Source organism: Choloepus didactylus, chromosome 2 (assembly GCF_015220235.1).
Source record: "Choloepus didactylus isolate mChoDid1 chromosome 2, mChoDid1.pri, whole genome shotgun sequence".
Lineage (NCBI taxonomy): Eukaryota > Metazoa > Chordata > Mammalia > Pilosa > Megalonychidae > Choloepus > Choloepus didactylus.
Genome location: NC_051308.1, coordinates 22,316,733 through 22,341,471, shown reverse-complemented (window position 1 = coordinate 22,341,471; position 24,739 = coordinate 22,316,733). Strand labels below are relative to the sequence as shown.

At 38.1% G+C, this 24,739-nt stretch overlaps 1 protein-coding gene across 5 annotated transcripts in view; it reads right to left on the bottom strand.

The window, feature by feature from the left end:
* RYR2 (ryanodine receptor 2) overlaps positions 1-24,739 on the bottom strand; it is a 769,122-nt gene that overhangs the window by 221,590 nt on the left and 522,793 nt on the right. For all 5 annotated transcript variants that reach the window (XM_037821856.1, XM_037821863.1, XM_037821872.1 and 2 more), the window contains exons 35-37: positions 21,457-21,683; positions 15,893-16,697; positions 4,208-4,408 (exon numbers count right to left, since the gene is read on the bottom strand). In XM_037821856.1, the coding sequence (XP_037677784.1) occupies positions 4,208-4,408; positions 15,893-16,697; positions 21,457-21,683 (1,233 nt within the window). The remainder of the gene's footprint in view (positions 1-4,207; positions 4,409-15,892; positions 16,698-21,456; positions 21,684-24,739) is intronic.

Sequence of the window (24,739 nt, the reverse complement as noted above, 5' to 3'; positions counted from 1 at the left end):
CAAGTGCGGATCATAGATAGTTGCCCATATAGTTCTTAAAGAAATTGCCAAATTGCTTCCCAGAGTGGCTGCACCATTTTACATTCAAACAAGCAATGTAATGACTGATCCAGTTTCTCTACATCCATGCCAGCATATGGTGTTGTCACTATGTTTTATTTTATACATTCTCATAATTGCACACTGATATTTCATTGTGCTTTCATTTGTTCTTCCCTCACAGCTAAACATATCGAGCATCTTCTCACATGCTTATGTGCCACCTATATATTCACTTTCGTCTGTTCACATCTTTTGCCCACTTTCTAATTGAATTGTTTGCTTCTTTACTGTTAAACTATTAGTCCTTTGTCAGATATGTCATTCACAAACACTTTCTCTGAGGCTGTAGCGTGCCTTTTCGTCCTCTCAACAGTTTCTTACAGAGCAAAAGTTTTTAATTTTGATAAAGTCCAACTGATATTTTCTTTTCTGAATTATGATTTTGGTGTGATGTCTAAGAAGTCTAAGAACTTTTTGCCATCCATAGGTCATAATGGTTTTTCTCCTGTTTTTCTTTCTAAAAGTTTTATAGTTTCATGTTTTGTATTTAAATTTGTGTTTCACTGTGAGTTAATTTTTGTAAAAGGTATGAGGCTCAATTTTGTGTATATATGTCCAGTTGCTCAAACACCATCTGCTGAAAGGTCATCCTTCCTCCACTGAATTGCTTTTGCTCCTTTGTCAAAAATCAGTTGGCATATCTGAGTAGGTCTTTTTTGGGGGGGTTCACTATGAAATTCTATTGATCTACACATGTATCTCTCCACCAATACCATAGAGTCTTATTTCTTCTTGAAACTGAACAGTGATTCTTCCCACTTTATTCTTTTCCAAATATTGTTTTAGCTGTTCTCGTTCCTTTGCTTCTATATATAAATTCCAGAATATTATCTACATTCATGAGAAATCTTGCTGAGATTTTGATAGGCATTTCACTAAACCAGCATACAACTTGGGGAGAAATGATGTCTTTACTGTGTTGAGTATTCTAATCCAGGAACACTGTACATCTGTTCATTTATTCAGAGATTCCCTGATTTCTTTCTTGATGTTTTGTAATTTTCATCATACAAGTCCTATGCACATTTTGATAGATTTACCCCTAAGTATTTCATTTGCTTGTTTGATTATAGATGCCACTGCATATATAATGTCAGAGACCACATGCTCATTGTTAGTATATAAAAATATAATTGGTTTTTATATATTTACCTTATACCTTGTGACTTTTCTGATCTCATTTATTACTTTCAGGAGTAGTTTTGTAGATTCCTTGGGATTTTCTACAAAGGCAATCATGTCACCTGCATAATAGGGCAGTTTGGTTCCTCTTTTCCAATCTGTATACTTTTTATTTCCTTTTCTGCCTTATTGCACTGACTGGAATGGCCAGCACTAAGTTGGAGAAGACTGATGGGAGAGGACATCTTGCCTTGTTTCCGATCTCAGGGGGAAAGCATTCATTCTTTTATCCTTAAGTATAATGTCAGATGTAAGATTTTGTAGATTCTCTTCCACAGGTTGAAGAAGTTCCTCTATCTATTTTTCTGAGAGTTCTTATCATGAATGGGTATTGAATTCTGTCAAAGACTTTCTCTGCATCAATTGATATGATCATCTTTAGTCAGTAATATGGTATATTACCATTTATTGACTTTTGGATATTGAACCAGCCTCACATTCCTGGAATGGACTCCACTTGGTCATGATGTATAATTCCTTTTGTATATTGCTGAATCTATTTGCTAATTTTATTGAGGATCTTTGCATCTATATGCATGAGGATATTGGTCTGTAGTCCCCCCCCCCCTTTTTTTTAGCTGTGGTATTAGAGTAATACCAGCTTCATAAAATGAATTGGGAAGTGTTCCATCCTCTTCTATTTCCTGGAAGAAATTACACAGAATTGGTGTTAATTCCTCATTAAATGCTTGGTATAATTCTGCAGTGAAATCATTTGGGCCTGCAGATTCCTTTTTTGGGAGATATTTAAATTATGAATTAAATTTCCTTAATACTTAAAGGACTATTATAATTATCTATTTTATATTGGATGAGTTGTGGTAGTATATGCTTTTAGAGAAATTGGTCCTTTTTTTCTAAGTTGTCAAAATTATGTGTGTAGAGTTGTTCATAATATTCCCTTATTATCATTTTGATATCTGCAGGGTCTGTAGTGATATCCTATTTCATTTCTGATATTTATAATTTGTGTCTTCTCTCTGTTTTTGTCAGTCTCCTTAGAGACTTGTCAATTTTATTATCTTTTCAGAGAACCATCTTTTTGATTCATCGATTTTATCTACTGGTTTTTAATTTCAATGATTTCTGCTCTTGTCTTTCTTTCCTTCCTTCTGCTTGCTTTGAGTTTATTTTGCTTTTCTTTTTCTAGGTTCCTGAAGTAGGGCTTAGATTTCAGTGTTTTCTTCTTTTTTAATGTCAGCATTTATTGCCATAAATTTCCCTCTCAGTACTGCTTTAGCTGTGTTCCACAAATTTTGATATGTGGTATTTTCATTTTCCTTTACTTCAATTATTTTTAAAAGCTTCTTTGAGCCTTGCTCCTTAATCCCTGGATTACTTTGAAGCGTGTTGCTTTGTTTCCATGTGTTTGGAGATCTTTCTCTTATCTTTCTGTTATTGCTATCCAAGTTGATTTCTCTGTGGTCAGAGAATATATTCTGCTTGATTTCACTTCTGTGCTGACACTACCCAGGCTGGGAGGGATAATAATGTCTTGTTACTACTCTCCCACACGGCCTCTACAGACACCTTACGGGGAGGCAAGTGGGGACTTGTTACTACTTGGTGATGATTAAAGTTCTGAGTCCCTACTTGGCCTTTTCTGATCCCACTCCAGGATCCTCCCTAGAGCACAGTGAAAGCGGACATCTAAGCTCCCACCTGGTCTTTACTGCCATGAGTTAAATGGGGCCACAGGTTTTTTTAATGTGGTTTTGGCTGGAGTAGGAGGGTTATTGTCTAAGAGTTTTGTATCTTGCTAGGTTGCCTCTGTCCTCAACCTTTGCCTAGAGAGAGAGCAGGTTTTTATGGAGCTTTTTTGGTCTATGCTCATTGATACTTCTGGGATGCCAGCTTCTCCAATTCCACGTCTAGGATGGATGAGTCAAAAAGCAAACCCAGGTAACTCACCACTTGATCTTTTCTTGGGTCTTGAGTTCTCTAGCCCACCTGCCTTCTTCCCTTCACCTTTTGGAGCCTTCATGTGTTTGTTTTACATGTAATTTCCAGGGCTTTTAGTTGTACTTACAAGGAAAAATAAGGAAAAGCATACATACTCCATCTTCCCAGAAGTGGAAGTCCCCCATTGGTATTTTAACTGACAAGAGTTAATCTGGGAGAGCTTGGGTTTGTTCTTTGGCCAATAAATGTTGTTTCTAGCAGTGAACAAAATTCCATTCCTTTCTCTCATAGAAATTACATTTTGCAGAGAAAGAATAAATCTGCAATTACTTCATGAATGCTTTCATTCTGAGGCAACTTGGATATAGAGGGAAATGATAAAGGTAAGATACTGAAAAAAGAAATCACTCAGTTATATCTTTTGATCGCCAAACCCACATCTTAAACAATTTCCCACATTATGAGTCTCATACCAAAGTAGATTCCAGAAAACTTACATCCCCAGACTACCTTATGCTCTGTCTCAGGCTGTGACCTGGGTTCTGCTGTACCCTCAGGGGACGTGGATTTAGAGGTGAGCAACAGAAGGAGAACCACAAACAGGGTGAACAATCTTTTAGCAAGCTTGGAGGCAGAAACGTTTGGTTCTTCTAGGGAAGAAATAGGAAGCTTCTAGCATTTAGTCCTAAGAATTGAGAGTTCTTATGAGTGATGACAGCACCCACATAGCTAAAGAAGACCCTGTTTTGGTGTTGGAGATTGTTCCTATTTGCAGAACTTCAGAATGTGGCCCACTGTTCCTCCCAAAGTATGCTGTGCACCTGATATCTTTTAATAGTTTCCTCTGTTGTTTAAACCTAGTCAATTCTTTTTATGAAGCTAAGAATACTGACTAAATCAACTTGGCTAGTTTAAGGAGAACAGGGGGGAAACACACTTGTAACATTTGATATAATATTGCAATCTCAAATGAATTAAAGAACAAGGTAAAAAGAAAGAATTTCCTAATTCATTCTTGTACCTGTTCTTGAGGTGGTGACCTAAATTCCCTAGTTTTCCTGGCTGTGAGTGCAGCTGACATGTTTAAGGCTTGCATAACTTCATTATATCGGAAGCGCTGATTGTCTTGAAGCTTGGCTACAAAGTCGTCTGAAAAGGCTACAATGGCTTCTATCCGGTGCCGGACCTGGCAGTCACAGAGGTATTGAAGGAGCAGGCACATCTAAGAAGGCAAATAAAAAGAAACCAAATTTAATTTCTGAATCCTTTAATATTTAATATGCATCAAACATAAATCAAACAGAAGCTTAGGCACCTACTCTCCTCCCTTGTGACGAGAATCTTGATTTTGTACAGGAAGCAATGTGCTCAGTCCCAGGAGTTGGAACATCATTTGTCTAAGTCAAACATAGCAAATACAATTCCCTTTGGTAGACAATACTTTCCCAGCCCCCACTGAAGCTACGGGTACGATGGTCAATGGGACATATAAAGAAAAGTTTTTCTGGAAGTATTAGTCTTTTATTACTTTTGCTTTAAGTGTTTTCTTTTTTTGACATGAAAGTCAAATGACCATTTCAAAATGAACAATTCAGTGGCATTTAGTAGACTCACAGGACTGTGCAACCACTACCTCTATCTAGTTTCAAATTATTTTCATCATCCCAAAAGGAAACCCCATATCCTTTTTTTTTTTTTTTTTTTTTTTTTGCTAGGTGTCTCCTGGGAAACAGTTTCCATCTTTAAAAACAGAATAGAAAGCCCTCCTTTTAAAATGAGTATAACTGGGTAATGAAATGAGAATTGGAGGAAGGAATGAGGTAATACATCTCATGAAAACCATATGCTCAGGACCACAGAGCAGAAAGATATTAAGAGCTGGGTTCTTGATGACATCATTGAGCTACTGTACCAATTCTAGAACTGTCTACCTCCATACCTCTTATGTAAGTTAAATATTTTTATAGCTTATGTTTTAAATGGTTAGCTGGGTATTCTCACACTGGTAGCCAAAGGGATTTTTAACTGATACAGCACACTAGTAGAAACATGGTTCCCAGAAAATGCTCTGCCCAAGAAGCAAAGGTTAGAAAAAACACTCAAATACACTTAATACCAATTGTGCTATAAATACACAGTGGTATTAAAGAGGACTTTCAAAAATTTATATGTCACCATCTATAAAACAACCAATTAATGTCACTTTCATCTCTAAAATACCCCCCGAGGCCACACATTTCTTTCCATCTCCTTTCCCTCTACTCTAGGGTAAAGCACCACCCCTGGGTTTGGACCAGGCCAGTGGCTTCATGAATTAGATTCCATACCACCCTCCCATTCTCCTTGTGCCTGTTTGAAACTGTTACGGAACCCAGAAGAGCCATGATCTTTTTTTTTTTTTTTTTTTTTAATTCAGTTTTATTGAAATATATTCACAAACCATACAGTCATCCATGGTATACAATCAACTGTTCACAGTATGATCATATAGTTATGCATTCATCACCACAATCTATTTCTGAACATTTTCCTTACATCAGAAAGAATCAGAATAAGAATAAAAAATAAAAGTGAAAAGAGAATACCCAAACCATCCCCCCATCCCACCCTATTTGTCATTTAGTTTTTACTCCCATTTTTCTACTGATTTTTTTTCAATTTTTTAACTTTCTTTATCAAAAAATTAAAAACAAACAGGCAAACAACAACCAAAAAAACCCCACAACATTTCAAACAAAGCAATGGATTAAGGAAAACAAATAACCTAAAATAACTACTTTGCTTCCAATATGTTCCTACTGTACCCCAAGAAAATTAATAAACCATGTCCAAACAGAGGAGTAAGAAAAACAAATAATCTAAAATAACTACATTGCTTCCAACATGTTCCTACCATACCCCAAGAAAATTAACAACCCCTAAGAAAACAAAGGAATAAGAGAAAAAAAAACCTAAAATAACTCTATTGCTTCCAACATAATCTTACTATATTCAAGAAAGTTTACAAACCATAATCGTTCCTGAGCATTCCCATAACATTGAGATTACCCTCCATAGTTTATCTGTTCTTATTAGATTATCATTCCCCCTCCACTAATTGGTATCTCTAGGTCCCCTACATTCTACAGTATAAAACATTGTACATTTTTCACAGAATTCACATTAGTGGTAACATACAATATCTCTCTTTTTGTGCCTGGCTTATTTTGCTCAGCATTATGTCTTTTTTTTTTTTTTTTTTTTTTTTTTAATCTTCATTTTATTGAGATATATTCATATACCACGCAGTCATACAAAACAAATCGTACTTTCGATTGTTCACAGTACCATTACATAGTTGTACATTCATCACCCAAATCAATCCCTGACACCTTCCTTAGCACACACACAAAAATAACAAGAATAATAATTAGAGTGAAAAAGAGCAATTGAAGTAAAAAAGAACACTGGGTACCTTTGTCTGTTTGTTTCCTTCCCCTATTTTTCTACTCATCCATCCATAAACTAGACAAAGTGGAGTGTGGTCCTTATGGCTTTCCCAATCCCCTGGTCACCCCTCATAAGCTACATCTCTATACAACTGTCTTCAAGATTCATGGGTTCTGGGTTGCAGTTTGATAGCTTCAGGTATCCACCACCAACTACCCCAATTCTCCAGAACCCAAAAAGGGTTGTCTAAAGTGTGCGTAAGAGTGCCCACCAGAGTGACCTCTCGGCTCCTTTTGGACTCTCTCTGCCACTGAAGCTTATTTCAATTCCTTTCACATCCCCCTTTTGGTCAAGAAGATGTTCTCCGTCCCACAATGCCAGGTCCACATTCCTCCCCGGGAGTCATATTCCACGTTGCCAGGGAGATTCACTCCCCTGGGTGTCTGAGCCCACGTAGTGGGGAGGGCAGTGATCTCACCTTTCAAGTTGGCCCAGCTAGAGAGACAGGGCCACATCTGAGCAACAAAGAGGCATTCGGGAGGAGGCTCCCAGGCACAACCATTGGGAGGCCTAGCCTCTCCTTTGCAGCAACCGTCTTCCCAAGGGTAAAACCTGTGGTAGAGGGCCCAACCCATCAAACCACCAGTCCCCTATGTCTGTGGTCATGTTAGCAACCATGGAGGTGGGGCAGGCGAATACCCCTGCATTCTCCACAGACTCCTCAAGGGGGCACTGCATCTTTTTTTTCTTCCTTGTTTTTTTTTTTTTTCTTTTTTTTTTTTAACCTTCCCTTCCTTTTTAAATCAACTGTATGAAAAAAAAGTTAAAAAGAAAACAAACATACAATAAAAAAACATTTCAAAGAGACCACAACAAGGGAGTAAGAAAAAGACAACTAACCTAAGATAACTGCTTTACTTCCAACCTGTTCCTACTTTACCCCAAGAAAGTTACCTAATATAGCAACATTTCTGTGAACTTGCTCCTACTATATCCATCAGAAATTAACAGACCATAGTCATTCCTGGGCATCCCCAGAACGTTAAATAGCTTATCTGTTCTTCTTGGATTATTGTTCCCCCTTCCTTAATTGCTCTCTATTACTAGATCCCCTACATTCTACATTATAAGCCATTTGTTTTACATTTTTCAAAGTTCACATTAGTGGTAGCATATAATATTTCTCTTTTTGTGCCTGGCTTATTACGCTTAGCATTATGTCCTCAAGGTTCATCCATGTTGTCATATGTTTCACGAGATCGTTCCTTCTTACTGCCGCGTAGTATTCCATCGTGTGTATATACCACATTTTATTTATCCACTCATCTGTTGAAGGACATTTGGGTTGTTTCCATCTTTTGGCAATTGTGAATAATGCTGCTATGAACATTGGCGTGCAGATATCTGTTCGTGTCACTGCTTTCCGATCTTCCGGGTATATACCGAGAAGTGCAATCGCTGGATCGAATGGTAACTCTATATCTAGTTTTCTAAGGAACTGCCAGACTGACTTCCAGAGTGGCTGAACCATTATACAGTCCCACCAACAGTGAATAAGAGTTCCAATTTCTCCACATCCCCTCCAGCATTTGTAGTTTCCTGTTTGTTTAATGGCAGCCATTCTAACCGGTGTTAGATGGTATCTCATTGTGGTCTTAATTTGCATCTCTCTAATAGCTAGTGAAGCTGAACATTTTTTCATGTGTTTCTTGGCCATTTGTATTTCCTCTTCAGAGAACTGTCTTTTCATATCTTTTGCCCATTTTATAATTGGGCCGACTGTACTATTGTCATTTAGTTGTAGGATTTCTTTATATATGCAAGATATCAGTCTTTTGTCAGATACATGGTTTCCAAAAATTTTTTCCCATTGAGTTGGCTGCCTCTTTACCTTTTTGAGAAATTCCTTTGAGGTGCAGAAACTTCTAAGCTTGAGGAGTTCCCATTTGTCTATTTTCTCTTTTGTTGCATGTGCTTTGGGTGTAAAGTCTAGGAAGTGGCCGCCTAATACAAGGTGTTGAAGATGTTTTCCTACATTATCTTCTAGGAGTTTTATAGTACTTTCTTTTATATTGAGATCTTTGGTCCATTTTGAGTTAATTTTTGTGTAGGGGGTGAGGTAGGGGTCCTCTTTCATTCTTTTGGATATGGATATCCAACTCTCCCAGCCCCATTTGTTGAAAAGACCATTATGACTCAGTTCAGTGACTTTGGGGCCTTATCAAAGATCAGTCGGCCATAGATCTGAGGGTCTGTCTCTGAATTCTCAATTTGATTCCATTGATCTATATGTCTACCTTTGTGCCAGTACCATGCTGTTTTGGCAACTGTGGCTTTATAATAAGCTTCAAAGTCAGGGAGTGTAAGTCCTCCCACTTCGTTTTTCTTTTTTAGAGTGTCTTTAGCAATTCAAGGCATCTTCCCTTTCCAAATAAATTTGATAACTAGCTTTTCCAAGTCTGCAAAGTAGGTTGTTGGAATTTTGATTGGGATTGCATTGAATCTGTAGATGAGTTTGGGTAGAATTGACATCTTAATGACATTTAGTCTTCCTATCCATGAACATGGAATATTTTTCCATCTTTTAAGGTCCCCTTCTATTTCTTTTAGTAGAGTTATGTAGTTTTCTTTGTATAGGTCTTTTACATCTTTGGTTAAGTTTATTCCTAGGTACTTGATTTTTTTAGTTGCTATTGAAAATGGTATCTTTTTCTTGAGTGTCTCTTCAGTTTGTTCATTTCTAGCATATAGAAACATTACTGACTTATGTGCATTAACCTTGTATCCCGCTACTTTGCTAAATTTGTTTATTAGCTCTAGTAGCTGTATCGTCGATTTCTCAGGGTTTTCTAGATCTAAGATCATATCATCTGCAAACAATGACAGTTTTACTTCTTCTTTTCCAATTTGGATGCCTTTTATTTCTTTGTCTTGCCGGATTGCCCTGGCTAGCACTTCCAGCACAATGTTGAATAACAGTGGTGACAGCAGGCATCCTTGTCTTGTTCCTTATCTTAGAGGGAAGGCTTTCAGTCTCTCACCATTGAGTACTATGCTGGCTGTGGGTTTTTCATATATGCTCTTTATCATGTTGAGGAAGTTTCCTTCAATTCCTACCTTTTGAAGTGTTTTTATCAAAAAGGGATGTTGGATTTTGTCAAATGCTTTTTCAGCATCTATTGAGATGATCAATTGATTTTTCCCTTTTGACTTGTTAATGTGTTGTAATACATTGATTGATTTTCTTATGTTGAACCATCCTTGCATGCCTGGAATAAACCCCACTTGGTCATGGTGTATGATTTTTTTAATGTGTCTTTGGATTCGATTTACAAGTATTTTGTTGAGGATTTTTGCATCTATATTCATTAGGGAGATTGGCCGGTAGTTTTCCTTTTTTGTAACATCTTTGCCTGGTTTTGGTATTAGATTGATGTTAGCTTCATAAAGTGAGTTAGGTAGTGTTCCATTTTCTTCAATGTTTTGAAAGAGTTTGAGTAAGATTGGTGTCAGTTCTTTCTGGAAAGTTTGGTAGAATTCCCCTGTGAAGCCATCTGGCCCTGGGCATTTATTTGTGGGAAGATTTTTGATGACTGATTGGATCTCTTTGCTTGTGATGGGTTGGTTGAGGTCTTCTATTTCTTCTCTGGTCAGTCTAGGTTGTTCATATGTTTCCAGGAAATTGTCCATTTCCTCTACATTATCCAGTTTGTTGCCATACAGTTGTTCATAGTATCCTCTTATAATTTTTTTAATTTCTTCAGGATCTGCAGTTATGTCACCTTTTTCATTCATTATTTTGTTTATATGGGTCTTCTCTCTTTTTGATTTTGTCAGTCTAGCTAGGGGCTTGTCAATCTTGTTGATCTTCTCAAAGAACCAACTTTTGGTGATATTTATCCTCTCTATTGTTTTTTTGTTCTCTATGTCATTTATTTCTGCTTTAATACTTGTTATTTCTTTTCTTGTACTTGGTTTAGGATTGCTTTGTTGTTCATTTTCTAGCTTCTTCAGTTGATCCATTAGTTCTTTGATTTTGGCTCTTTCTTCCTTTTTAATATATGCGTTTAGTGCTATAAATTTCCCCCTTAGCACTGCTTTTGCTGCATCCCATAGGTTTTGGTATGTTGTGTTCTCATTTTCATTCGTCTCTATATATTTAGCAATTTCTCTTGCTATTTCTTCTTTAACCCACTGATTGTTTAGGAGTGTGTTGTTTAACCTCCAGGTATTTGTGAATTTTCTAAGTCTCTGATGGTTATTGACTTCTAATTGTATTCCATTGTGGTCAGAGAATGTGCTTTGAATAATTTCAATCTTTTTAAATTTATTGAGGCTTGTTTTATGTCCCAGCATATGATCTATTCTGGAGAAAGTTCCATGAGCACTAGAAAAGTATGTGTATCCTGGTGATTTGGGATGTAATGTCCTGTATATGTCTGTTAAATCTAATTCATTTATCAGATTGTTTAGGTTTTCAATTTCCTTATTGGTCTTCTCTCTGGTTGATCTATCCATAGGAGAGAGTGATGTGTTGAAGTCTCCCACAATTATTGTGGAAACACCAATTGCTTCCTTTAGTTTTGCCAGTGTTTCTCTCATGTATTTTGTGGCACCTTGGTTGGGTGCATAGACAATTACGATTGTTATTTCTTCTTGCTGAATTGCCCCTTTTATTAGTACGTAGTGGCCTTCTTTGTCTCTCAAAACATCCCTGCATTTGAATTCTATTTTATCTGAGATTAATATTGCTACACCTGCTTTCTTTTGGCTGTAGCTTTCATGAAATATTTTTTTCCATCCTTTCACTTTCAGTTTCTTTGTGTCCCTGTGTCTAAGATGAGTCTCTTGTATGCAACATATTGATGGTTCATTTTATTTGATCCATTCTGTGAATCTATATCTTTTAATTGGGGAGTTTAATCCATTTACATTCAACGTTATAACCGTGAAGGCATTTCTTGAATCAGCCATCTTATCCTTTGGTTTATGTTTGTCATATTTTTCCCCTCTGTCTATTAATATCCTTTATTGTACCCATACTGAATCTCTTTAGTACTGAACCTTTCTCCAAGTCTCTCTGTCCTTTCTTTGTTTCTCTGTCTGTAGGGCTCCCTTGAGTATCTCCAGTAGGGCAGGTCTCTTGTTAGCAAATTCTCTCAGCATTTGTTTGTCTGTCTGTGAAAAATTTAAGCTCTCCCTCAAATTTGAAGGAGAGCTTTGCTGGATAAAGTATTCTTGGCTGGAAATTTTTCTCACTCAGAATTTTAAATATATAGTGCCACTGCCTTCTCGCCTCCATGGTGGCTGCTGAGTAGTCACTACTTAGTCTTATGCTGTTTCCTTTGTATGTGGTGAATTGCTTTTCTCTTGCTGCTTTCAGAACTTCCTCCTTCTCTTCTGTGTTTGATAGTGTGATCAGTATATGTCTCGGAGTGGGTTTATTTGGATTTATTCTATTTGGAGTTCGCTGAGCATTTATGATTTGTGTATTTATGTTGTTTAGAAGATTTGGGAAGTTTTCCCCAACAATTTCTTTGAATACTCTTCCTAGACCTTTACCCTTTTCTTCCCCTTCTGGGACACCAATGAGTCTTATATTTGGACGTTTCATATTATCTATCATATCCCTGAGGTCCATTTCGATTTTTTCAATTTTTTTCCCCATTCTTTCTTTTATGCTTTCATTTTCCATTCTGTCATCTTCCAGGTCACTGATTCGTTGTTCAACTCCCTCTAGTCTTGTACTATGAGTGTCCAGAATCTTTTTAATTTGGTCAACAGTTTCTTTAATTTCCATAAGATCATCCATTTTTTTATTTAGTCTTGCAATGTCTTCTTTATGCTCTTCTAGGGTCTTCTTGATTTCCTTTATCTCCCGTACTATTGTCTCATTGTTCATCTTTAGTTCTTTGAGTAGCTGCTCTAGGTGCTGTGTCTCTTCTGGTCTTTTGATTTGGGTGTTTGGGCTTGGGTTATCCATATCGTCTGGTTTTTTCATATGCTTTATAATTTTCTGTTGTTTTTAGCCTCGTGGCATTTGCTGAACTTGATAGGGTTCTTTTAGGATTTGTAGACCAATTGAAGTCCTTATCTCTAATTTATCAGATCTACAGCTTCATGGAGTACACTTCCTCTAACTAACCAGCAGGTGGCGTCCACGAGCCACCTGTTCTCCACAAGCCAGTTCTCCCCTGCTTAGCCTTTTTGGTGAGTGGGGGAGTGAGTCTTGTGGGGTCCAATTGGTGTACCAAGCTTGCGTGTGTAGTTGGTGTTGCCTGCCCTGTATATGGGGCGTGTTTCTGGGCAGTCAGGGAGGGGGGGGTGGCTCCGACAATCAAATCTCCCTGGTGATCCTAGAGTTCTAAAGCTGCTGCAACAGTCCAATCCCTCAGTTCAGTCCTGCCATAGTCCGTCTCTGCCACTGACCCACAAGTCCTTGGCACCGGCGTATGGCCCCTGAGACCTGCAAGTGGGCCCTCCTTCCAGGCCGTGCACCCCGGGTCCTCTGTTGAGGGATGACCGTGCCATGCCACAGGTGAGCGCCGTCCCCCCAGGGCAGTTCCGGGCTGCTGGGCTGTGTAGGGAGGCTCCCAGTCTGCTGAAATGATGGCTGAATGGGGCTTTGTTAATTCACACTGCTCTACCTTCCCAACTCTGGGACAATCAGCTGAGGTTGCAGGGAAGGCTAATGTCCACGCCCAGTTTTGTGGTGTGTGCCTGTTATTTGAAGCACTTCCGTCACACTGGGTTGTCTGGGGCAGTTCTGGGCTATGGGGCTGGCGACGGGCAGGAGTGTTTCCTGTCCACCAGGATGATGGCTGTGAGCGGACACCCCCCTTTTCTTGGGAAGTTGTGGTGTTTAGTGAATTTTCTCAGCCACTGGATTATTGCGTTTTGTCTCAGAGCTCTCCTAGTTCTGCTCTTGACCTGACCTGCCCAAATAGCAAGTCTTTGAAGCTTTCTGTATTGGGCTTCCTAGAGTAATTGCTTTAGAAAAAGAAAAAAGGATTAAAAACAAAACAAAACAAAACAAAACAAAACAAAACAAAAAAAAACAGGCCCTCCTCAGAGATCTAATGGGTTATCGAAATGCCAAGAGACAAAGCAACCAGGGCCATTAAGGAAAGGTCCACAGGGCAGAGAGATCAGCCCTTCCTCAGGATTTGCATATGTGCCTCAAGGCCCTTCTCCTTTGTATGTTCACCAGAACTCCAAAAATCCTCCGCTTTTATCTTGGAGCTCTTCGTGCTGTTTTTTTTCTATGCCTGTCTCCTCTCCGCTGGGCCGGCTGCTCTCAGATTCTCTGGTGTCTGGTCTCAGTCTATCTATGGTTGGAGTTTGAATCAGTAGAATGAGTTTCCGACAAGGGCTGCCACTGCAGCTCTCCCCTCTCCTTCCCGGAGCCGACAGCCCCTCCTCCCCTGGGACTGAGCCTGGCAGGGAGGGGCGCGGGTCCCCCGGCCACAAAAACCCACAGATTTCGCTGATCTCAGCAGTTCCACGTTTTCATGAGTGTTGTATGAAGTATGCCCAAAGTCAGATTGCTCTGTGGTGTCCAGTCCACGCAGTTCCTGGCTTTCCACCCACTCTCCTGGAGGAGCAACCAAAACATACAGCTCACCAGTCCGCCATCTTGCCCCGCCTCCTAGAGCCATGATCTTTTAATCCAATGTTGTTGGGTGGAACATTTTGATTGGGTGTGTCCATGGAGAAGTGACTCACTCAACTGTGGGCGAAAGCTTTGACTGGGTTATTACCAAAGAGGTATGGCCACACCCATTCAGGGTGGGTCTTGATTAGAGTATATAAGAGAGAAGCCAAGAGCCAACACAGACCTAGATACTTGCTGACACTTAGAGATGCTTAGCGATGTGGACAGAAGGATGTTTGGAGATGCTAAGCTAAGAGATTAATCCCAGAGTTTGCCCCAGGGAAGCAAAGGAAGGACCCCTAGATGTTTAGAGAGAAATGCCCTGTGAGAAAGAAGCAAGGATGCACAGTTGCTAAGAAAGAGTTGCTGAAACACAACCTGGGAGCAAGGGACCAGCAGTTGCCAGCCATGTGCCTTCCCAGCTGACAGAGGTGTTTTGGGTGCCATTGGCTGTTCTTCAGTGAAGGTATCTTCTTGTGATGCCTTAGTTTGGACACTTTCATGGCCTTAGGACTGTAATTTTGTAACCAAATAAACCCCCTTTATAAAAGTCACACCATTTCTATTATTTTGCATAACAGCAGCATTAGAAAACCAGAATATTCCTCTTTTACAATAAAATTCTTCTGCTAAAACATTCTTCATTGATTTTAATTACACTTAGAATAAAACTCAAATTCATAACATAGCAGGTTTCAGTAAACAGGCTTGATGCCATATCCACTGCCCTCTGCCCAACTCACTCTCTCTCCCTGGTGCATTAAGCTGCAGCTACACTTCCTGCTCAGGACCTTTTGCCATGATATTTTTTGTGTGTAAAAAGCTCTCAGAACACCTCCCACCCCTCTCCACTGCACCTCTTGTACACCAACTCATCAATCTGTTCTCAGCCTAAATTCACCATCCTAGCCTTCCCTGACCTTCTTCAGATTAATCTGGTCTAAATTTTATTTCTTCTAATAATTCATTTTTTCCTTCACAATATTTAATGCAAATAACAATAAAATATTTTTAAAGAAATACATAAATAAATGTAAATTTCCCCTAGAGACTGTGAGCACCTGAAGGCAGGGACCACATCTGTTTCCTTCACCCAGCACCAAGTGCCTGGCATAGAGTAAGACGTCAATCAACGTTGATTGAAGGAATACAGAGTAAAACAGTATGTCAGGATACAAATATCAAATCGTCTTCAATGAACTAAAAAGGTGTTAAAACAGGACCCTTTAGACTTCTTGGTGAGCACAAAGATGGGTGATGTCTCTTTTCTATCACTGCTCTTTTCTCTCTCTCTCTCTCTTACACACACACACACACTCACACACACCACTTGTATAGATGTCTATGACCAGGGAAATCAACATGACTAAAAAATACTCAATTTAGCTTCATTAACTATTGTCAATTGACTCTACTTGAAAATTCATTAGTTCAATTTCAAATGTAGGCAAATCAGACTGGCACTTCTGAAAAAAAAATACAATGTGAGCTTAGCTTTATGAAGAATTACCATCATACAGGACCACACGAGTGTACACACACAGAGAAAGAAAGAAACAAAGTCAAAATTCAATACCTCAGCACTTAGTGACTCTGAAATTCACTATCTTTTTTTCTGATTACCTGCAGTTTAACTGGCTCTGGCAGTTTCATTTGGAGCAGGCCTTCCTTTGGCCTCTTACCCCCTTTGGCTTCATCATCACCAGCTCCTTCCAGCTTTGGGTCTTCTGTGCTGAGCTCTTTCTCCAGTACTTCACTCTCCTCCTCTGATGTGGCAGCATCCTTAAACACGCTGGGTTCAATCAACTGCAAAATGTGCTTCAAGTCCTCATTATGAAAGATTCCCATGATGAGAAGGGTATAGAAAAGCTTGATGAGAGGCACAAAGAGAAATTCAGTGGTCCCTCCCACTGGGTCCCGGGAATGAAGGCTGCCCTCTTTAACAGCCTCCGTCAGCATCTGGATGGTTTTGGCCTTCAGGATGTCCAGTGGGAACTCTGGACTATACTGGTAACCTTCATGATTAATGCTTACAAAACTGGGGGAGGAAAATTGCATTCGCGGCCTGAGGGAAGTGCTGAGACCAATCCCTGGGAGGCCGTGTTTTTTGTTCTCATCAGGGAAAAGGGTAATGCTCTTTGTCTCTTCTGTCATGGGCACAATAAATTCATTGTTCATCATAAGCCTAGCAGTGGCATAGGAGCTAAGGTGGATGTCAATCAGCAGGTCATAATAGCCAGAGCGTAGTAAACCGGGCATGTACTTGCTCTCGATGGCGTAGAGGAGCTGAGGTTCATCCACGTGGCTGCACAGGGCATGGGCCACCCGGTGGTTCCCAAGAGCACAGACTGCCGAGTAGAGGCGGAGAGTGTGATAGTGAAATTTCAGCAATTCTTCCTGCTCTGTCAATTCTAATATGTCAACAGATCTGTAGAAAGAAGAACGGTATTGGTAACAAGATTAAGCATTAAGAATATTTTTTAAAATTCTGAATCAGAGGATAAATCTAGGTACATCAGAGATTTCAAAAAGTTATTGATACACTATAATTATATTTCTACTTACAAAATAAAAGGAGTATCTCAAGTTTCTATTGGGAGTCAAAGTTTACAGTGGGCTCTTAATTCAGTTCACTTCATTTTTACAATATATTATGATCTTTCAAACTACACCTTCCACACACATGCAAAAAAAAATACGTGTGTGTATATATATACACACACACAGCTAGATTATGCCTTAAGTCATTAATTTTGAGCAGAGCAGTTTCAAGAGCATATCGTTCCTTTAGGAGTGCCGGTACTTTGTAAGCTGTTCAAATTATATAGATTGTTCAGGGGTGACACTGTAGCATTAAAATAGAAACTTGATACATTCATAATCAAGGAATCACGCATAATCTGGAAACCTGTCCTTGGTGAGACCTACTTCTCTCCATGAGAGTAGTGATTTTTATGTTTTTTGTATTTTTGTATGCTTTGTTTACTACTGTTCATCCAGCACCTAGAACCTGAAAAACAGTGCCTATAACACAGTAAGTAGGTGCTGAATAAATACTTATTATTTACTGTTGACATTTATCACTATGGATATCCCACCATCCGTCCACACCCATCCTCTTTATCTATGACTCCCAGGTTATAGCCATTCTATTAAAAGTCACTGTGCCATTCAGAAGGCTGAGCCTTTGATCTTGGGGCTTGCTCTTATGAAGTTTGTTACTGCAAAGGAGAGGCTAAGCCTACTTATATTTGTGCCTAAGAGTCACCCCCAGAGAACCTCTTTCGTTGCTCAGATGTGGTCTCTCTCTAAGCCAACTCTGCAGGTAAACTCGCTGCTCTCCCCACTATGTGGGACCTGACTTCCAGGGGTGTAAATCTCCCGCGCAATGCAGAACATGATTCCTGGGAATTAGTCTGGACCCGGCATCATGGGATTGAGAAAGCCTTCTTGGACCAAAAGTGGAAAGAGAATTGAAACAAAATAGTTTCAGTGGCTGAGAGATTTCAAATGGAGTCAAGAGGTCATTCTGGAAGGTACTCTTATGCATTATATTGATATCCCATTTTAGATTTTATTATATTGGAATAGCTAGAAGGAAAAAACAGAAACTGCCGAACTGCAACCCAGTAGCCTTTATTCTTGGAACATGATTGTATAACTATACAGCTTACACTGTGTGACCATGTGATTGTGAAAATTTTGTGGCTCCCACTCCCTTTATATAGTATATGGACAGACGAATGGAAAAATGAGGATAAAAAGTAAATGAATAATAGGAAAGGATGGGGGATATGGGATGTTTTGGGTGTTCTTTTTTACTTTAACTTTTATTCTTATTTTTTGTGTGTGGTAATGAAAATGTTCAAAAATTGACTGTGGTGATGAACGCACAACTATATAATGGTACTGTGAACAACTGATTGTACACTGTGGTTGACTGTATGGTGTGTGAATGTATCTCAATAAAACTAAATTTTAAAAAAAGTCACTGTACCTTGTTGGTGCAGAATTATTCCAGATTACACCACCCAGCTATCAGAATCAGGAGTTTCATGTATTAAAAACAAAAAGCAGGGGATTACCTACCCCATGTTTCACCTAGGCTTCCAGGATATCATGCAACTGCTGGACCATCTGTTAGCACCTAAATTCTAGCAAAAACTGAGCAAGGTCCCTCCATAAAGTTTAGTGCATAATGATTCATGTGTCTTAGTTAGGCTATTCAATCTTCCAGGACAACTATAGCCCTACCCCTCAGCCTGAGTGATGGTCAAAGTATACACATCTGTTCATATAGCAATACAGCATAGCTGCACTCTAGCTTCATGAAACAGAACTCAACTAATTCTACTATTTAATCACTCTCAAAACATTAGTTGCTAGAAATAACATGTAAGAACCTTACAATCTACATTGTTGCTGTCTCTTCCAAACCACCCTCTGTATTATTCACTTTATAACACCATGTTCTCTTCTTAAAAAACAACTCTCTCCTCTACAAGACCATGAAATCCTATTTACTAAAGCAAGGATCTAAGTGAACAAAACGTCAGCCACAACCAAAAAAAAAAAAAAAAAAAACGAAAAAAAAACCCACTTTTAGAGGCCCCTGAAAATTTCTGTTAGCCCTCTTGCACAACTGACCTTTGCCATGAAAACGATATGGCACAGATTGGGCTTTGCCCCTTCAGCTTTTCTCATGATGAGAAGGTACATGAGTAACATTCACAGTCCACCCACAGCCTTGGCCAGAGTTGGAGGTGAACCTCAACCTCGTGTAACATGAGCAAGAAATAAATGTTTGCTTCCCAGCCACTGAGATTTTGGGGTTGTTTGTTATGGCAGTAAAAGCTAATCTAACTCATTACACTATTTAACAGTGCCCACTGGAGAAATTTCTTGCAGATCTCAAAATTGTTCATTTATTTAACAAATGTTACTGAGTGCCTATTATGGGTAAGTACTGTGCTAGGCACTGCTGATTCAAAGGAGAACCAGACAGACACAATTCCTGCCCTCAGGGGACTTAACAGCCTAGACAGGGAAAGAGATCACACTTACAAATTTACTAAATTAAATTATGACGTGTAATACATGTTATGAAGGAAACAAATGGTACTGACATATATCTACCACTGCCTGAATTTTAATAATTTGCTATGTTATTGGGCATCAGGAAAAAAGATTCTTCTTAACCAAAGGCTAAGTTGGCACTTACCTTTTAGAATCTAAATTTTGAAACTCATCAGATTTTTCTTTGGCTGCGTAAGAAACATGAGACAAATGTGTGACTAGAGTTTATCAGCCACATAGAATGGTGTTGTATGAAAGACTGTGTCAGTCTGACCCTTGGTTTTGTTATTTTTTTTCACCCTACCTCTCTACAACCTGATTCCATTGACTTTTTTTTATGTGTTTGTCTTTCATATACTTTGAAAAACTGCCTCAAATCCATTTTTGTCTATGATGAGAGTGCAAATTATACATTCATTCATTCATAAACAAATTTACCACAGGTAATTAAAATAAATTATAAATAACTAAGGCAGGGTTGGATGTTGGGCTTCTGATATGGCAGGTCAAATATTAAATAACGATATCAAAATTCTGTGCTTATCAGAGAGGGGATATTTTCTCTCACAAAGAGAAATTCCTTTCCAACTGTTATGTTGTCAAGAGTTTTTAGTTGTGAAGAATTCTTCTAAACATTATCAAACACAAAATTCATATAAAATTTTTTCACAAAAAGAATATTAAAATGAAATATGGCCATCTAAAAAGTACATTATGAATGACGTATCTTTTTAATTATTTTGTGCAAAATGACATGTAAATAAATATTTAATACATGAAAAGGATTCACATGGCCAGAATATTTTGGGGGGATTTCTTTTTTAAACGATATCTTAATTGAGATATAATTTACATACAATTAATCTATTAGAAGTATATAATTCAATGATTTTAGTATATTCACCAAGTTGTGCAAACATAACCACAGACTGTTTACAATACTTTCATCAGCCCAAAAAGAAACCCAGTACCAATTAGCAGTCATTCCCCGTTAAAACCCCTAAGCCCCAGGTAACCATTAATTTACTTTCTGTCTCTAAAGATTTGTTTATTTTGGATTTTTCATGTAAATGGAATCCTACAATATATGGTCTTACGTGACTGGCTTCTTTCACATGGCTGTTGTGAATAATCCTGCTACGAACATTAATTTACAAGCTTTTGTGGAGTCATATGTTTTTGTTTTTCTTGAGTATCTATACCTAGGAGTGGAATTGCTGGATCATATTGTAACTCAATATTTAACTTTTTGAGAAACTTCTGAACTGTTTTCCAAATCATATGTTAATTTTTAAAGATACAAAAAATAAAAGAAAAATGCCAATAATCTCATCAGATATAATAAATGGTCACAGCTCCTACAACCGTCTTAAAATTAAATATTTTTTTAAAAAAAGGACAACAAATACATTTGTCTTTGCATTATTTTCATTCAATGTTTTCACTCAGTGAGTGGCTGAACTCTTTTATGGTATTTTTGGAGGAAATTCTCCCAAAGCTTAAAAACTTAGTCTCTTTATTGTTAATGAGGCTGCTAAAATGAAATCTCTACATTTTAATTGGCTATAATATGGAAAAACTGAAAATCATAAACAAAGCTACATTTGAATATGTACTGTACTTTATATTAATACTATTACTGCCTGAAATCCATAACAATCTATTTCCAAAGACATCAAAATATTTTCACTATTTTATTTCATCAATGCCTCTTGGTCTCAGTTTTCCACATCTGTAAAATAAAAGGGTTGGAAGTTTCATTCCATCTCTAATATCCTACAGTTTTATGGTACTATTTTACTCTAAGTCATAAGTCAAACTGCAGATGTATTTGTCTGAACTTTCACTTGCTAGTATAATCATAAGTAAAACAAAATGGATAAACAACACACTATCAAATTTCCTCTTCAAGTATATTATAATAATTTTTTCATTAATTAAGTGGTTAAGAAATAGATTTAAACTTGGAATATGCAAAATAATGTCTCCACTCCTCAAATAAATTAGGTATTTTTTAAACCTTTTGCTTTCCCAGCACCATCCCTAAACCCCGGAATAGTACTCTAATTCCAAGGACTCCATCCAAACATTAAAGGATACACAGGGCTAACCTGTTCTCTTCTGGGATATGAAGAGACATGAACTGCAAAGGATCCAAACACTGTACCAGCCAGCCTTGGCGTTCACTAATTCGAGAGACATCAACCTTCAAAAACTGGTTTGGCATTCTGCTCCAAAGAACGTGTGATAAAAATTGCACATGGAGACGGGGCGGGCACTGTGGCACAGGGTTTTTATGCTCACTTTTGAATAATCCAGCTGATAGAGGCATTACATTCTAGAAATGGTAAAGCAGAAAAAGAATTAATTCATAGTATCTCTTGGGGTTAATAGAGTAATGACTAGAACTCTACAAAGAAAAGAGAAGTGAAAGTAAGATATACTTTGAGTCAAGCAAAATCAATATGAGAAATAACATAAATTGGGTTGAAAAACTTCTGAAAGGACAAGCAGAGAAAATATAATGAGAGAAAATATCTAAAATTTCAGGGCAGACAAACAGGCCTTGGGATGTTTCTTTCGTGTTTAATCTAATGAAAGTACAACCAAATACAACTATATGTCCTTTATATTTCCATTTCATGCTGGATCTCTAAGATAACCTGGCAAACTTTCAGCTGCTTTCAGCACCAAACTTCCTGAAACAGTTTTCGGCTATTTCTTTCATTGGCTGTCCTCTGTCACCCACCTTGTCTTTAAGCCACTCATTCTAGCCAGTGGTTTAACAGAGATAGCTCAACAGGTAAACCTGATTATCAACTGAGAAAAAAGAATTCATCAGCATTAACTAAAACAATTTATTTCTCCCCCATCTTCCCCTACCTCAAAATGTTTATCTTCTGCCATCCTTACTTTCTTCAGGAGTTGCTATCATTCCTGTCTGTCTCTTCTGGGGCCATATAGAAACTATTATTTCCCATTTCTCTATTACTTTGAATATCTCCCTCTCCTCTAGGACCTTGTCTATGGTTATTCTCTGGATTGCCTCATCTCAAAAGCTACCTATTTTCTTCCTTTAATGAAAAAAACAAACAAACAAACAAACAAAAAACAGATACTTTCAGTCATCAAGAATATATCAATGAACAAACAGACAAAATCCCTGCCCTCACTGAGATTCCATTTAATTTGCTGGAGACATAAATCAAACAAAATAAATCAGTAAATTAAATAGTATATCTGAAGAAATGTCATTTAAAAAACAATAGGATGGGGATACCAAAATATGGGGTAGCAATACAAACAGGGTGGCCAGGATGGGAATCTTAAGAAGGTGACATTTAAACAAAGACCAAAAAGAGAAGAACCATGTGGATATAAAAGAGAAGAAGTTTCCATGTAGAAGATTGTCAGTGCAAAGAACTGAGAAGAGAAGTTCACCTGCATTTGAGGAAAACCTAGGTCAGAGTGGTTGGAAAGGTATGAAGGCAGGGGGAGTGGTAGGAGATGAAGTCAGAGAGGCAACGGATTGTTTAGGGACTTGGGGACAATTATAAAGCCTCTAGCTTTTACTCTCAAGGAAACAGAGTTTCTTAAGGGTTTTGAACAGTGGCAGGACGGGATTTGATTTATAGTTTAAAGCAATGACAATAAGTCAAATTACTGTATGATGAACAGAGGTTAGAAGGCACGGATGAATAAAGGCAAACCAATTAGGAGGCTTCTGTTGTAATCCAGATGGAGATCAGAGTGGTAGCAGTAGGGATGGTGAGAGAAGTCAGAAGATAGAGCTGATGGATGGTATGCAGGGTGCAAAAGAGGGAAGTCAAGGATGACCCCAGTGTTTTTAGCCGGAGCAACTGGATTTGCTATTACCTGAGATGGGGACGACTACAGATCAAGCAGTTTAGGAGGAGGGGGCAGTGATGATCAGGAGTCCAGTTTTGGACATGTTCAGTTTGCAACATCTATCAGTTATCCAAACAGAAATATCAAACAGACAACTGAATACACAGGTCATGATTCTAAGAAATATCATCTCTGTCAAATTTTAGCAAAACAATCATCTAAGCTTTCTCCCTTCCCTCTCTTTCAATCTTGAATTCACTGTGATATGACTTCACCCATTGTTTTGCTGCAATTCTTCTAGTAAATGTCGCAATAGCCCCCCAATTAACAAAACAATGGATTCCTTTAGTTCTTATTGAATTAGACTTTTGTGGCATTTAGTATCTGATATTGTTGACCACTCCAGCTTCTGAAAATTTCCTCCTCACTTGGCTACCATTAAGAAATGTCTTTTAATTCTCCTCCTACATTTCTGACAGTATATTCCTCAGTCTCTGTCATACGTTCCTCTTTAATCAGGTTCTATACTCAGTCATCTTCTCTTCTCACTCTGCATTTGCCCTACAGTATTTCATTCACTCTCAAAACTTAACTACAAATGATTTCTTAATTACTAAAATCTTAATCTCCAGCATAGCTTTCTTTTTCGAACACATGTGCATATACATCTCCACTGCATGTGTATATATGTGTGTGATATACATATGTTCGATTTTTATGAATTGCAGATATATATTAATATAAATTGTTGAGCAAATACTATGTACAAGACATTGGTCAAAATATTTTAACTATATTCTTTCTAAGCCCATAAAACAGATAATGTGAACCTTATGACACAAGGCAGAAACAGAAGCTCATATAACATAAATAACATGTCCAACATCATCCAGCCATCCTGGTGAAACTATCTATTATATTCACCTTGCTGTATGGCTGGCATCTCAGTTTTTCACAATTTCAAAAACAAATGCAGTCTCTTTTTCCAAATTTCAGTAAGCTCTTGTTACAGCATCACCCCAGTTATCCAAAACAGAAAATTTAAATTAATCTTTCATTCTTCATTCTCCTTGAGTACCTGACTCCAATTCAGCAACAAATCCTATTAATCCAATTCACTGTCAGTTCTGATTAATTTCTCCTCTTAAACATCTTCACATTTAGCACTTCCTCTCCATTACTATTTCCATGGCTCTCATCATCATCTCCCAAATAGACTGTCTCAGTGGCCTCCTAATTTATACTGCCTGCTCTTATTCTCGTCCATATCCACATTATTACCGAAATCTTTCCAAAACAGGTTTCATTGTACTCAAACCCTTTTTCAATTTTTCACTGGATTGCCACAATGAAATAGGTGCCACCTTCTTGGTATGGCATACAAGGCCTTTTCAACTTGGACTTGGTCTACCTTTTATCCATTTTAATCTCCAGCCATATCCTAGATGGCATCCTTTTTAGAGTCACATTGAATTACTTAACCATCCAAGCTTTCACTTTTTTTTTCCATATTTAGCCTAACCAAAGAGAAACCCTTTCTATTTA